Source organism: Sander vitreus, chromosome 6 (assembly GCF_031162955.1).
Source record: "Sander vitreus isolate 19-12246 chromosome 6, sanVit1, whole genome shotgun sequence".
Lineage (NCBI taxonomy): Eukaryota > Metazoa > Chordata > Actinopteri > Perciformes > Percidae > Sander > Sander vitreus.
In genome coordinates, this window is record NC_135860.1 from 16,428,269 (window position 1) to 16,441,563 (window position 13,295).

The 13,295-nt window shown below is 41.1% G+C and overlaps 2 protein-coding genes and 1 long non-coding RNA gene across 6 annotated transcripts; 2 read left to right on the top strand and 1 right to left on the bottom strand.

Moving 5' to 3' along the window:
- Positions 1-1,009: 1,009 nt before the first annotated feature.
- LOC144519743 (uncharacterized) lies at positions 1,010-7,640 on the bottom strand. Its single transcript, XR_013502132.1, has 4 exons — positions 7,509-7,640; positions 6,926-7,087; positions 6,071-6,195; positions 1,010-1,551 (listed from the first exon to the last, which is right to left on the bottom strand). It is a non-coding gene; the product is annotated as an uncharacterized LOC144519743 (long non-coding RNA).
- Positions 7,026-10,725, top strand: cbx3b (chromobox homolog 3b). 3 transcript variants are annotated; one of them, XM_078253125.1, is made up of 5 exons: positions 7,026-7,252; positions 7,636-7,779; positions 7,877-8,033; positions 8,468-8,613; positions 9,486-10,725. In XM_078253125.1, the coding sequence occupies exons 1-5, from the start codon at positions 7,041-7,043 to the stop codon at positions 9,604-9,606; spliced, it is 780 nt and encodes a 259-aa protein (XP_078109251.1). In that variant the 5' UTR covers positions 7,026-7,040; the 3' UTR covers positions 9,607-10,725. The 3 variants fall into 3 exon arrangements, with proteins under 3 accessions (XP_078109251.1, XP_078109252.1, XP_078109253.1); XM_078253126.1 differs by having other exon boundaries at positions 7,178-7,267; XM_078253127.1 differs by having other exon boundaries at positions 7,190-7,271.
- A 97-nt stretch (positions 10,726-10,822) lies between these two features.
- snx10b (sorting nexin 10b) lies at positions 10,823-12,877 on the top strand. 2 transcript variants are annotated; one of them, XM_078253128.1, is made up of 6 exons: positions 10,823-10,996; positions 11,240-11,362; positions 11,457-11,557; positions 11,687-11,788; positions 11,938-12,147; positions 12,381-12,877. In XM_078253128.1, exons 1-6 carry the CDS (start codon positions 10,964-10,966, stop codon positions 12,508-12,510), a joined length of 699 nt encoding a protein of 232 aa, XP_078109254.1. In that variant the 5' UTR covers positions 10,823-10,963; the 3' UTR covers positions 12,511-12,877. The 2 variants fall into 2 exon arrangements, with proteins under 2 accessions (XP_078109254.1, XP_078109255.1); XM_078253129.1 differs by having other exon boundaries at positions 11,276-11,362.
- Positions 12,878-13,295: the final 418 nt, after the last annotated feature.

The following is a 13,295-nucleotide window of genomic DNA, read 5'->3' on the forward strand; positions in this document are numbered from 1 at the left end:
CACTCAAAGGCAGAGTGGAAATCCTGCCGACATGAAGAGGAAGGAGACGTGATCATTGTTAATAATGGGGATAACACTTTCAACAAATTTCCTCGAAAACATTCATAGTGTTGTACAAGCGAAAAGTGACATAAATAGTTGTGAAGAATGTGCATTTAAAGAATGAGAGAGCTTCAGGGAAAAGTATGTGCCCCCGCCAACTTTCTCACCTCTGCAAACCTGGACAAAATGGCATGATGTTTGGCTTGTACGTTTTGGGAAAGTTACAAAACTGGTTGGACACAGCCCCCAAAATGACTGTTCTGTTAGAGCGTACTGGCGCCTTTAGCTTAATGGAAAAAAGATAGCCTGGCTTTGTCCAAAGGTAAGTAAACCAGCCTATCGGTACATTTAAAGCTAATTAATTAACATGTTAATTGTTGTCACTGTGAGGTTACCAGGCAACCAGCAGAGACTCCAGGAAGTCACTGCGCCCGCCCAAGAATTAATCCTGCACATAACCCCATTTTTATACCTTGGTTTTTATACAGATAATAAGTTACATTTATTACTGAGATATAACAATGTTTAACATGTTAATAAGTGAGCTTTAGAGGTGCTGGTAGGTGGATTTTGTTTCTTTTAGACAGAGCCGGCTACCTGTTTCCAGTCTTTACTCTAAGCTTAGCTAACTGAACCGGCTGCTGGCAGTAGCGTCATATTAACTGTACAGATATGACAGTGGTATCAAATCAATCCTTGTATCCAGCTCTCTACAAAGAAAATAATTCCCTTTCATTTTTAAGCTATTTCTTTAATTTCTGGTACTTTCCATGTCATCGTGAATGTGTTTGTTGTCATAGGCCTATAAACCTGAAACCCAAACATACTGTACATCTCTTACTATAAATAATAAAACACGTCATCAGAAGTGTCAGATTTTAGGAGCAGCCATGTTGCCAGGTATCGTTTTTGTAAGGATACAACAACAAACACATTTTATATATTAAATGTTGCACTGTCCCAGCTATGGACCTTCTGTTCATTTTATTTTTTACCGTACATCAACTTAAACAAAATACAAATTCTCAAACCTCAGTGTTTTGAGCCAAAACTAGACTATTCACTCTTGGAATAGACTATCAAGTGTTGTTGCCTGTCTCCATCAATTATCCAGATTTCACCACAGTGTATTTTGTGCCTTTGTGCAGAGTTTGCAGGGTAATTACTGGCAGGACCTGCTTAAAGCTGTTATTTTCCAGATGGCAGGCAGGCAAGACTCAAGAGCTGGTTAGTACCATGTGCTCACACTGGAGCCTATACAGCAAGCACTTATCCTTCAGATGGCATGGAGCTGCTATAGGCCTGGCTGAGCTGAAATGGGTCATGGTCAAAGTACTTTTGGCTGAGGAAGAAAAGCTTCGGATCCCCAGGACCCAGAAAGCATTTCATATTTTAGGGAGTTTGATTGCAGGTGGGCCGGTTTCTTGCAGCCAGTGGGAGGAAATGTGGGGTTTAAAGGGGTAGAATCTTGATTGGATGTGGAGCAGTTGTAAAGTTCAAAGCCTACAGCTGCGAGAGAGAGAAAGAGTGAAAGGTCAACAGACTGGATTCGGTGGTTTGTGGAGCTGCATTCGATAAGTGTAGACAACCAGCAGCTGCACAGTGACAAGGAGATTTACCAAGGCAAAGGTCTTCTCACCACTCAAGGATAAGATCCTATTCAGCTGTCTACTTGCTAAAATGTGCACTGGCCAAGAGTCTGGCCATTGTTTATAGCTTTCAAATTCATGTGATACATACATAGAAGTGATATTACTTGGAAACAAGGAGAAACAGCTAGCCGGGCTCTATCCAAAGGTAACAAAATCCACCTACCAGCCCCTCTAAAGCTCACATATTAACATATATCTCATTTGTTTTATCCCTACAAAAGTGTAAAAACAGAAATTGTTTTTAAAAATGTCAAACTTTTTCTTGAAGGCAGCTCCAGTGATGACTAATTATAGTAACTGTGAGGATTCAAATGAAGCGTTGACTTCCAATCTATTCTCATTTCTTCTTTATCTCCCTTTGCCTATTAGAGGAAAAACCAAGTCAAGAGAGCAATCCTTGTTTGGGTTCACTGGATGGTGATGGGCAGCTGTGAAAGGAAACACTTAACGATAAGTTTCACTTATCGGTAGAAACTGAGATGGAAGAGGATGTGTTACAAAGGCCGGGCACAAGATAGCAAACAATCTCTGTGTAGACAGAAGCAGTCATTGATTTGTGAATAACCAGTGGAAAGCAATCCATCAAAAAGTCAGTTATTGTGAGTATTTGTCTCAGGTAACATAAAACAAATCAATGATTATAATCCTGCTCATCAGTACCAGATTACATTTCACAGTTGTTGTGAAAAGCAGCATTATTTTAAAATACATTTTCTTAAAAGTGATCAAATGACAAGAAATGTAGGGCTTATGTTCATTAATCCCTTTACAGGGAAACAGCTAACATTCAGCTTAAGTTTAAATTTGAAAGTCATTGAAATTGTAGTTATGCAACGCAATATTAATTTCATGACAATCAAAGGGGTATATACTTACATTTTCTCTCTAAAACCACCCTAACAAATTCGGGCCTGTGAGCTGACTGACACATTCCTCCATGTTCCTCTGAAAAGACTTAATTTAATTTTCCTTGCGTTTTATTTTGCCCCGAGTCAACGAGCTCCACCAGCCACAAAACTCACAAGAACAAAACACCCACACTGAGAAAAGAAAGAAAGGTGAGGAGAATGGCACACAGAGAGACTGGGAGAAAAGGAGAAGTAGAAGAAGGGGAAAATAGTCTTTTTACGTTCAAAGGCGATCTTTCTCCCTCCCACTCTTATCCATTCACTTTGTGCCACATTGGCCCCTGGGGGGGATGGGGGCTGCTTGTCATTGGTGCCATTCACCTGTCAATCAGAGTGTTACAGGATCTGATGGGCTCCATGATATGGAGCGGAAACCCCCAGCCAAGAGGCACATGGGATGAAGTCACCACCTGTTTACTCTAGCAACAAAACCACCTCCACTGTCTGAAACTTCTTCTTCGGCTCAGCTAACAATGACATTTTACTTTCTGAGACTGGGGGAACTATACTATTTCGTATTCACATTACATGAAAAAAAATGAATTTGTTCAGTTCTGATGCAGTTAAGACTGACAGCACTATAAAGTCAAATGTATAGCACTACATCCATATTACACAAAGTATAATGAGGAATTTTCTCCACAAGGATACATAAAGATACTCTGGTATGGATGGACTCTGGTTCTTGGAAATTAGGGTGTTTAGATAATGTATGATGGATAGAAATGATACAATTCTTTTTTTGTTGTTGATAAAAAGATTACTGTAATATATCCTTGAGCATCTAGCTACTGCAAATTGAAATCTGTAGTGAAACAAATACTCTGGAGATATATTCCTACTGTATTTATCACCAGTAACTCTATGGACACAAAGCATAGCAATAACTACCCCCCTCAAGCCCTCCATGCTCTCAGAACAAGGTATAGAATAACACACAGGAAAGTATCTTGGGGCAGTATAAGTGTTCTGAAACAGGAGACAGATTTCCGCAAGCAAACCCAGGTGGTCTGCCGTCCCACGTCCTCTGTTACTCATGAAAAGTGACTTTTCTCTCTGCTGCTGCTGCATTCATACGGAGGACATAAACTGCACTGGAGCCCGTCGCACCAGACCCAGATTGATTCAGTGTGCGACTCTGAACATGATCTGAAGACAGCGTGTGAAGCTGATGAAGGTGCTGAGGGCTCCTGCAGCGGCGGCAGAGTTGGTGACAATAAAGCATCTCAGCTCTCGCACTGCTGCCTTTACTGCAAATGTGTCGTGTGTGTGTGTGTGTGTGTGTGTGTGTGTGTGTATATATATATATATGTGTCTGCATTACATGTGGGAATGACCTCCAAGAAAACACTACTGAATATGCGGCCAAACAATCAATCAATCGGCCAGTCGTGAGCTCATGTAAATCACTTTCCCCCCAGACCAGCCATCAATATAACTGTTTCATTGCTCTTTATACAACCAGATTAACGCTCTTGAAGAATAACAGGGACGATGTGAATGTCCTCGCCCTGGCTGTAACCCGAGAGCCTGGAGGTGGTACTGAGGGAACGCCAGGGGCCCTCAGTGTGAAAAGCGTCCAGTCAAGCTTGGCCTGAGCCACACAGACTACTACTCACTCCATCCACAGCCCCTCACAGCAGGATCCAACCATCTGGACTCATTTCTGCTTTGACAGGGTGGCTCTTAAGGCCCATCTGTATGAGGGCTGCATTCACAGTGGGCCCCAGGAATGTGGTTGTCTGGGAGAGAACTGAGCAGATTTAAGGGATGACAGCGCAAAGCGATATATCTTTTCACCCTGTACGCTACACTTGAGCATGTCATTTCATCAACATCTGCATTTCATTTTTAGTACCCTGGTCAATCTCAGGTTCAGTCTGTTTGGTTTTAGGCAAAAAAATAGGACTCAAATCACTTCGGTATCGCTTGTTGTTGAGTCATTTAGGCTACAAACACATGCAAGACATGATGTTCTCAAATATTTCTCTCATTCTCCTAATTTCCAAGTCCTAGGTTGTCATTTAAATGTTTTCATGGTTCTGTAATAGTTGAAAACAGATGATACAGATTTTGTCTTGTAGAGTTATTTGTAAATTGAGTCACTGGTTCACTTCCAGACGTTTGTTGCATCTTATACCCCTTTCCCCATATTTCCTGTCAGTTTATACCATAAAGGTGAAAATGCACTATAAGAAATCCTCTTTAAAAAGTTATGAATGTAGAAATTATTGTCCTGTGTTTCTGAACATAGCCAAGTTGTGTTACCCAACTGAAATAACCTACTGACTTTCCAGAGTTTGGTTAAGATAACCCAAAGGGATACATACTGTAGCAGAGCAGTAAATCCAGACAGGACCTCACTGCATGCATTACTGCCATTCCTGCGCCTGCAGCGACAGCTCAACCCTATTAGCTGTTCGGTTACTATGGCAACTAATACTAAAACCCCAAAAGAGCCGACAGGAAGGGGTCATAGGGCAACAGCAGGTCATACGGCAGATAACCAACACATGTCTTGCCTTGGATTCTGGGTCTACTCTGGGAAAGCATGCTGTCGCCTAACATACATAAAGATGTAATGTATGGTTGACCTGGTTCTGAAAATAACCTGGTTCTTTATAAGAAAAACGGATAAGGAGGAGGATAAAAGTGTTTATCCTCCTCCAGCATGACAGATGTCAGATGATCTTTTTAACTTAATTTGGCAGAGACACTCAACAACTTCCCTGCAAAACATCTAGACCACAATCCATATATTAACAATGTATTAACACTTACAACTGCAGACTTGAAAGACTGTAATACCGCCTATGTTGAGAATCCACTGCACTGGGAGCTGAATGGGGTGTATGTGGCAGGTCCAAATGACCAAACATTGATTTATAACCTGCATAAGACCTGTGTCCTTTGACTGTCCTCTCTGAGACTATGATCAAAAATCTCCTTTTCTGGATACGATTAACACCAAATTCATCATCCATGCAGGCGTCTGTCCGCCTTTTTTCTGAAAACACTTTTAACCACATCCCCAGGGCCTCCTCACTGTTTTCTCATTGAAAATGAAAATGAGGTTTTAATTCTCAGGACTGTTACACATCACCATGTGCTGCTTTTACTATAGGCATCCCTGGTTCTGTTTTACATTCCTATAGTGCTGTTGCAGTGAATTCACAAGTACATTTCATGAACAAATGCGCCCAATGTTACATAATCCTGCCTTGTGGATGAAATGGTATCAGAAATGTGCATCAGAGGCAGCTCCAATGTGAGTCAATCTCCTAGTAAAACCTTTTGTTCTGCTGCCTTTTGCTGTGAGCTTTCCAGCATAAATCCATTCTCATTAGTTGACTGGGGTGCAGGAGCTAAACCTGGCAGCCTAATACAAGCAGGCAGCGTCCCCCAGTGGTGTGCTACAAAACTGTGTAGAATAACTGGTGGGAAAAAAGGCCTGTTAGTGGTGCTTACTTGGCGAATCAGCAGCTTTGGGGTTTCCCATTGGCTAAAAGGGAGCTGTCAATCAAATCCTCCAGAGGGTGTTTTTCTGTGGTCTTCTCAGTGCAGTTTAGGAGCTTGTGGAGGAAAGATCCCCTCTGTAAAAACCAATGTGCTTACATTGAGATTTTCTGAAGTAAAGTAGCAATACCACAGTATAAATTACTACATTACATGTAAAGGTCCTGCATCCAGAAGTTTACTTAACTTTAAGTGCTAGTAACAAAATGTACCTACAGTAAATTATTAAAGTATTAAAAGGAAAGGTTCTCAACAATATTAGGCAAAGTTGCACCATTCTGCATAACATTATTTCCATCACTTAAACTTTTGGAATAATATAATTGATGCATTAAAGCCACATTTTCATGTTGTTAAAGATGGTACTGATTGTAACTACTTATATGGATAATTGAATCTATAACAATCTATCATACTTTATTTTGCTTAATATGTGTTCCTGTAAAATCATTGGCTGCAAAGTAACTAACTAATAACTAATTGTACTTTAAATGTTAAATGTTAATATAGCCTATTATAAATATAATATAAATGGTGACGCCCATGCATCTAATAGCAGGCACTCATATCGATTATATTTCTAAATGCAGATTTCCAGTAAGGTTTAGCTTTTTCTTTAATTTTTGGGAGTAAATGAATCTGCTAACACTCTGATGAGATTTTGTTTCCTTGCATATAGCCTCCAAATAAATTCAAATTCATGATCGGCTTCTACTGACAATGATCAAAAAGATCAAAGAACCAAAAACCTGGAACCAGTCTATAATCCCAGCGTGACATGTCAAGTGCACCGAGCCTTTGCCATACCCAGCTGACGCCCATGGGTGGCAGGACTGTTCCGGCCCACTGGACGGGGAACGGACTTCTCTCTGATTGGTCGGCGGTGTGCGCGTCCCCGTCGTCTCCTCCCGGTTTTCCTGGCATGACCTTTTCCCTTGGCAACCACTTCCTCCGAGCATCCACGGCCATCTTTAATTTTAAGTCATTCATGAAAAGTTGTTTCGCTCATGTAAACACGCCGAACGACACATTAGCGCACAAAGCGACATCGACGGCGCTGTGTGCATGTAGTTTCCAGCGACGTGCTCCACACAGAGCCGAGCAGCACCGCAGAAGGCTGTCCGCAGAGATTAAGTAAACACCGAAAGCGTAGGTGCATATTGTTCAGTGGAGCGTCTGATAGCACGTTTCCACAAATGTATTTTCAGGCTGCTGTTTGCACAATATAATCAAAACTAAACAGTTTGAATGCGCTAATACACGTGTGCTTGTAGATACTAACGTGTTGCGTTAAGGGACCTATTTATGACGTGCTCCCGAAAGAAACAGCAGGTGGAGCGCTAGAATAAATGTATGGATCATTGTCTGAAGGGCACAGCCGAGTACTCACCACTGCCAAGTTCTGCAAATATCCCAGCTGACATCACTGTGGAGTTTTAACAAAAAAATTCGAAACTTTATTATGGTTTGGCATTAATACAGGCTGGCTGTCATCATGTGTTTCTCATTCATGGCAGGATGAGAAAGAAGCAGACTGCCAAACAGCGGAAGACCGAGGAGACTCCTACAGTTGTCCAGGAGTTTGTGGTAGAAAAAATAATTCTCCGCAGAATCTTTAATGGAAGAGTGGAGTACTTCCTGAAGTGGAAAGGTTTCACTGAGTGAGTGAGATGTCCTTGCTAATATTGTGTGATTTATTTTTTTTTGTTTGTTTATGCATCATATTTAAATGTATTCCTCCCTCTGATGTATTTACAGTGCAGAAAACACATGGGAACCTGAGGACAATCTAGACTGTCCTGAACTCATTGAAGAGTTCCTAAGAAACACACATTTCTCAGAGGTGAATGAGGAAGAGCACAGCGAACAAGAGTTCATTCCAAAAGAAGAAATGACAGAGCAGGAGACGGAAATTGTGAGTATTTGAGAAATGCAGTGCCGGAGTGTCTTAAATTTGATGTTGTTTCCATGTTATTCACAGAACTTCCGCACCTAAATCCGTAAAAAGGAAAAAACAACAACATATTATTAGAATGCTTTTTATGTGGGGTGTTACACTCAAAACATTCAGGGAAGTTGTTTCTCTTAAAGTAAAAAGAAGCTGCTCTGAAGTTGAGTAAAAACATCTGACCATGTTAGCACATTTTGTTGTTTTAAGGCTGAATATGAAACTGAATGTTGTGTGAAGGTGGCTAGTTCCCTGTGCAGTGTAAGCAATACAATTTCCTTTTTTTCGCAATAGGCATTTACAGTAAAGAAAAAGAAGAAGCGGGCGGTCTTTGAATGCGGATGTTGTCTTTGTGGTTTCTTCTAACTGCTGCACCTTTATCCTTGTAATTCTCTTCGCAGTCCTTCATGCAGTCTCAGCAGCAACGCAACAGCGAGCCAAATGACAAGCAGTCAGACTCCCCCACTAACCTCAGCACTTACCTCGAGCCTGAATGCATCATCGGCTCCACAGACAGACAGGGAGAGCTCATGTTCCTCGTCAAATGGTAACTCCACTGCTTCCTCTTTTCTCTGCCCTTGCATAAACGCCAGGGGTTGGGTAAATGTTTGTGTGATGGTAAAAGTCAGTTGTTCACGTGTAAAGCTGCAATCTATATGTTCAAACTACAGAAAGGATGATAGCATCTGGTGTCAGGTGTATGAGGGTGTTTCGTCGTTTTGTAGGTATGCAATTAATAATGTCATCATGTTGTGTGAACATATCATTAGGAGACAAAGTTAGACAACATCGTGACCACTTGACAAAACACTCCTCAGATTAAGTGATTATGAAGTGCATGCTGCCATGATAAAGAAACGGCACACCCCAGAAACGCAGTGTCTTTCTTTTTGGTCTGAATTCCAGCTAATGAAATCATGCTTTTGGTTGCATTATGGGAAGTGGAGGATCTAGAGTTTTGGAGCTTCATCCATATACTGTAAGGCAAGGCAGTTTTACTTGTTCATTTATTTATTGGCACCTTTCGCACACAGAGGTAATTCAAAATGCTTTACACAAGGCAAAGAGATGCTTTAGAACAACATTTAAAACACAATACAATAATGAAAACATATATTAAAATAGAGTAAAAGGAAATACAAATGGACACAAAATAATCGACCAGAAACAAGTAAATATTTAAATATCTGCTGAGTCCCTTAACTTTACTGAAATGCAGTACTAATATATGTACTACCCCTTTTAAGTGTCATTGGATATTTCAAAACCATAGAGTGACTGATGTGATTCAGTCCCCTTAGCCTTTCCTCATCACAATAACTGTTTCCAAATTGGCAGGAGTGTGTGCTGCTGAAACGATAAAAGTTGGAGACCGCCATCTTAATGGTCTCCTTCTCCTACGTGTTTCTTTCCCCACAGGAAGAACTCTGACGATGTGGCCCTGCTGCCGGCGCGCGAAGCCAGCGTCAGGTGTCCCCAGGTGGTCATCGACTTCTATGAGCAGAAGCTGACCTGGCACTGCGGAGACGAGGAGCAGTGAAGTGTGTGCGTGGGTTGTGTACAGAGGCAAACTGATAAACAGCTGTGCTCTCACCTGAAGCTTAGTTTAACCTCCATCGAGTGTCCCTCCTTCAGCTGACATTAGAGGCACACTGTGTGAAATTACGTCGCAGGAAGGGGTTTCAGATTCTGGCAGGTGCGAGATCCTCTGCGGGGAAGGATTTTAAGTGCTCTGTCCCGTGGTGCTCAACGAGGTCTTTGTGCCTTTGTGGAGACTGCGATGGAGACTAAAACTAACCTCTGTGTAGAGCAGCTGATTTGAGGTCAGACTAACTTGTAGCAGCTTAGGTCTCGCGTAAGCAGACACAATCACTGTGGACATGTTTTGTTTTTATTGTTGTAGAGTAATTTTAGTATTTATAGTCCTGTTTTCCATCTTGGTTGTTTAGTGTATGCTTTATATCTTTTATAGCAACACTGTGTAGGCAGAGTGAACTACCTGCTATCCACCCCGAACCTCCAGTCCATGTAGCTTTTAGTTAGAGCTGAAGATTGTAGACCTGTTGTTCGAACATTTGTTTGAACTTGTATTGTGTGAGGCGTTTATAGCCAGCCACTGCTTGTACTGTGTCTTACTGTGTCTCCTTGTGTTTGATGTCAAATATTTATAAATGTTGCCCACCAGAAATCTCCCCATATTTCATATCAGCTGCTAAGTACCAAATATTCTCTTCTCCTCTGTATTGAATTATAACCAGATTATTACTGAGTTTAAAAAATATATATTATTTGGCGATTACACAAAGTGAAGTCCTGGCAGAATGAATCAAAAGATCATAACATTTCTTAAGTAAATCTATTGTGATTAACACAATAACTTTTGTGCACCTGTGATAGCTAATATGATTGTTAAAAATGTAGCACTTTAGATACAAGACTGTCCAATTACGCGGGGCATTGTCTTCCAGCATTTATACAGGTCTGTGTACATGATATTTGTATCCTGATGGCACTATCCTGACTCTACATATCTCCCATGACTGTTATGGGACACTCAGCTGAACCTTAAACCTCCTAAAACGCACCTGCTACTAAATTACTGTAACTGTTGACCATGGATCTGTGAAGTCTCTGTGAATAAAGGAAGTCTTTTTGTGAAGCTTTTATCTTGAAGTGTTTTACGGTCACATTTGTCACATGCTAAATCATGTGGCAGGAACATCAATCCAACAAATGATCAGTAGCAAAGGATGTGTTTTAACTTATTATGAGGATAAGCCTATCTCAGTCGTGACTTTATTTTGAAACCTTTGCCCCTGGACAATATAAGTTGGGTAAAAGAAAAAATTATCTGGCTGACTTTACGTTACTGAGATTCAAACAAGAATATTTGGATTATGAGAGAACAAACTGACACCACTGTTAATCGGGTAGGTCTGAAGTTATCCAGTAATTGTGATTTTAAGAAGTTTCATAGTTAAAACACCTTTAAAATGTCACAAGTTGAGTTCTGAACCTTTAAATTCTTGTACAGCTTTAAAAAAAATTGTTTTGTCCTAAGTTAAAAAAGGATATTTGGTGGGATTTTCCTATGCTGATTCCTGTCGTGTTGGTCATTGCACTTCCTCTAAATCTGCCAATAAAACACTTCCCCTTTTTCATAACGCATTCAGTTCAGTGTTTCAGCGTCTCTTGCCTTCTCAATGCAGCAAGTTATCAGTGTCTGGGTGCGGGACCCACGACTACGAAAGAACGACTTTTGGCATGCCTACATAGACTACGAAATTTGTTTACATGTAAGTACAACGATAAAAGGAAGTTCTTTTAACCTTTACAGTCAAATAGTGGAGCTTACTGTAACATGTGCGTCACACTTGTGTCCTGTTTTAGACAAACAGCTTGTGCTTCACCAAGAAGATATCAAGTGTGAGAAGGAGGTACAGTGAGTTTGTATGGCTCAGGCAGAAGCTACAAGCAAATTCACAGCTAATGTAAGTTAATTTACTGCATTTTGAACTGAGATTTTTAGCGAAAACGGAACACACATTTCAGTTTTCATGTTAAAAGTAATCTGCACTGTGGTTCCTGTCATCATTAGGATGTATTTGTGTCTTTTGCAGGTTACAGCTGCCAGAGCTGCCCCCAAAGAACCCTTTCTTCAGCCTGAACAGCGCCCAGCAGATCACTGAACGGATGAAAGGGCTCCAGACGTTTTTGGAACAGTAAGAATGATCTCACAGATCAATAAACATATGAACTTTGACATACATCCCAGTTTCCAGAAACACCGCGACACATGACTGCTGTTCTCACAAGCAATACGATGTACTGTTCACAACAGTCTGATTTATTTATTGTCCTTATTCTCCAGGATCCTCCAGAGTCCTCAGCTGTTGTCCGACAGTTGCCTGCATCTTTTCCTGCAGTCACAGCTAAGCCCGTCTAAGATGGAGGCCTGTGCTGCTGGAAGGACCCACTACTCTGTGGCCCAGGCGGTCCAGCACTGTGGCCTGAGGCGATTCCACTCTGAAGAGGATCTGCAGAAGGACCTCAGCATGTCCTGTGACTCTGACTCAGACGGGTATGGTAATGTTACACTTTGGAGTTTTTCTCCACTCCAAAAAATCACTAGAAAGCCTTTTACCTCTAATGATAGAGTTCGTTGTATTTGCTTTGTCAGCAGTAAGACAAAATATGCTTTTAAGTATACACTCACTAATGCATTTTCCAGGACAGATAATATGAGAACTCCTTCTTCCTCATTATAAAATGTTATTCACTTTCCATCCCCTGTTCTTGTGTATGTCATTCCAGCTCAGAGTGTAGAGATCCAACGCTTCGGATTAAAGATTTGGCAATAAACAAAGCAGAGAGTACAGCTTCACTTGATCTCATGGGAACCAGCCAGGAGGAAACCCTTAGCTGCTTATGTGGTTCTACATGAAAACATCATCATCATATCATCGGCACAAATGTTTGGATCTGTGAAGAAGAAATGTGCCTCTTACCCCATCATACTGCACCTTTGGCTACGTGGTTGCTTCTAATTATTTCACTTGTAAAAAAGTTATAGCTTATCATTGGAGCATTTCAGTTTGTAACATGTACAGTAAATAGTAATAAAAATGTAACTAATGTATATCCATAAAGTGTTGTTTACCAGTATGTTCTGTCTGCACGGCTATAAAGTTGTAGCAACAAGTTTCCTGAAGATGGCAGTATTGTTACATCAATCTGTTTGTATATTAATTTATCCCATGAACATATGCTGTAACTGTCCATAGTCACTTCATAAACACGCCTAACATTCATCACTGGTTATGGTCATTCACAAGGTGTATTTTTGCCAGATATGTGCAGATAACAATGCAATACTTTAAGCAGTGACAGCCTGATGTCTCTCACTGTGGTTGAACTCCCCCTCCTAATAAAGTGTAAGGTGGAAGCTTGTCATCTGGTGGCCACTGCAGTGCTTAGCAGTATGACGTATAATAGGGTCTCTGCAGAGTTTTCTGACAGCCCCCCTGTCAGGTGTGTGGCTGGTAGGAGGTCCTGTGGGATCCCAATGGACTCGCCCCTGTCTGACGGGGCCACCAGGTAGACAGGCTACATTGCTCTCTGCTGAACAAAATGCCAGCTGCACTGACAAGCCACCTTTTATATCTGTCTCTCTCTCTCCCTTCGTACTTATATGAGCCTGTTCATTACAGTCACATATCCGTGTGTGTG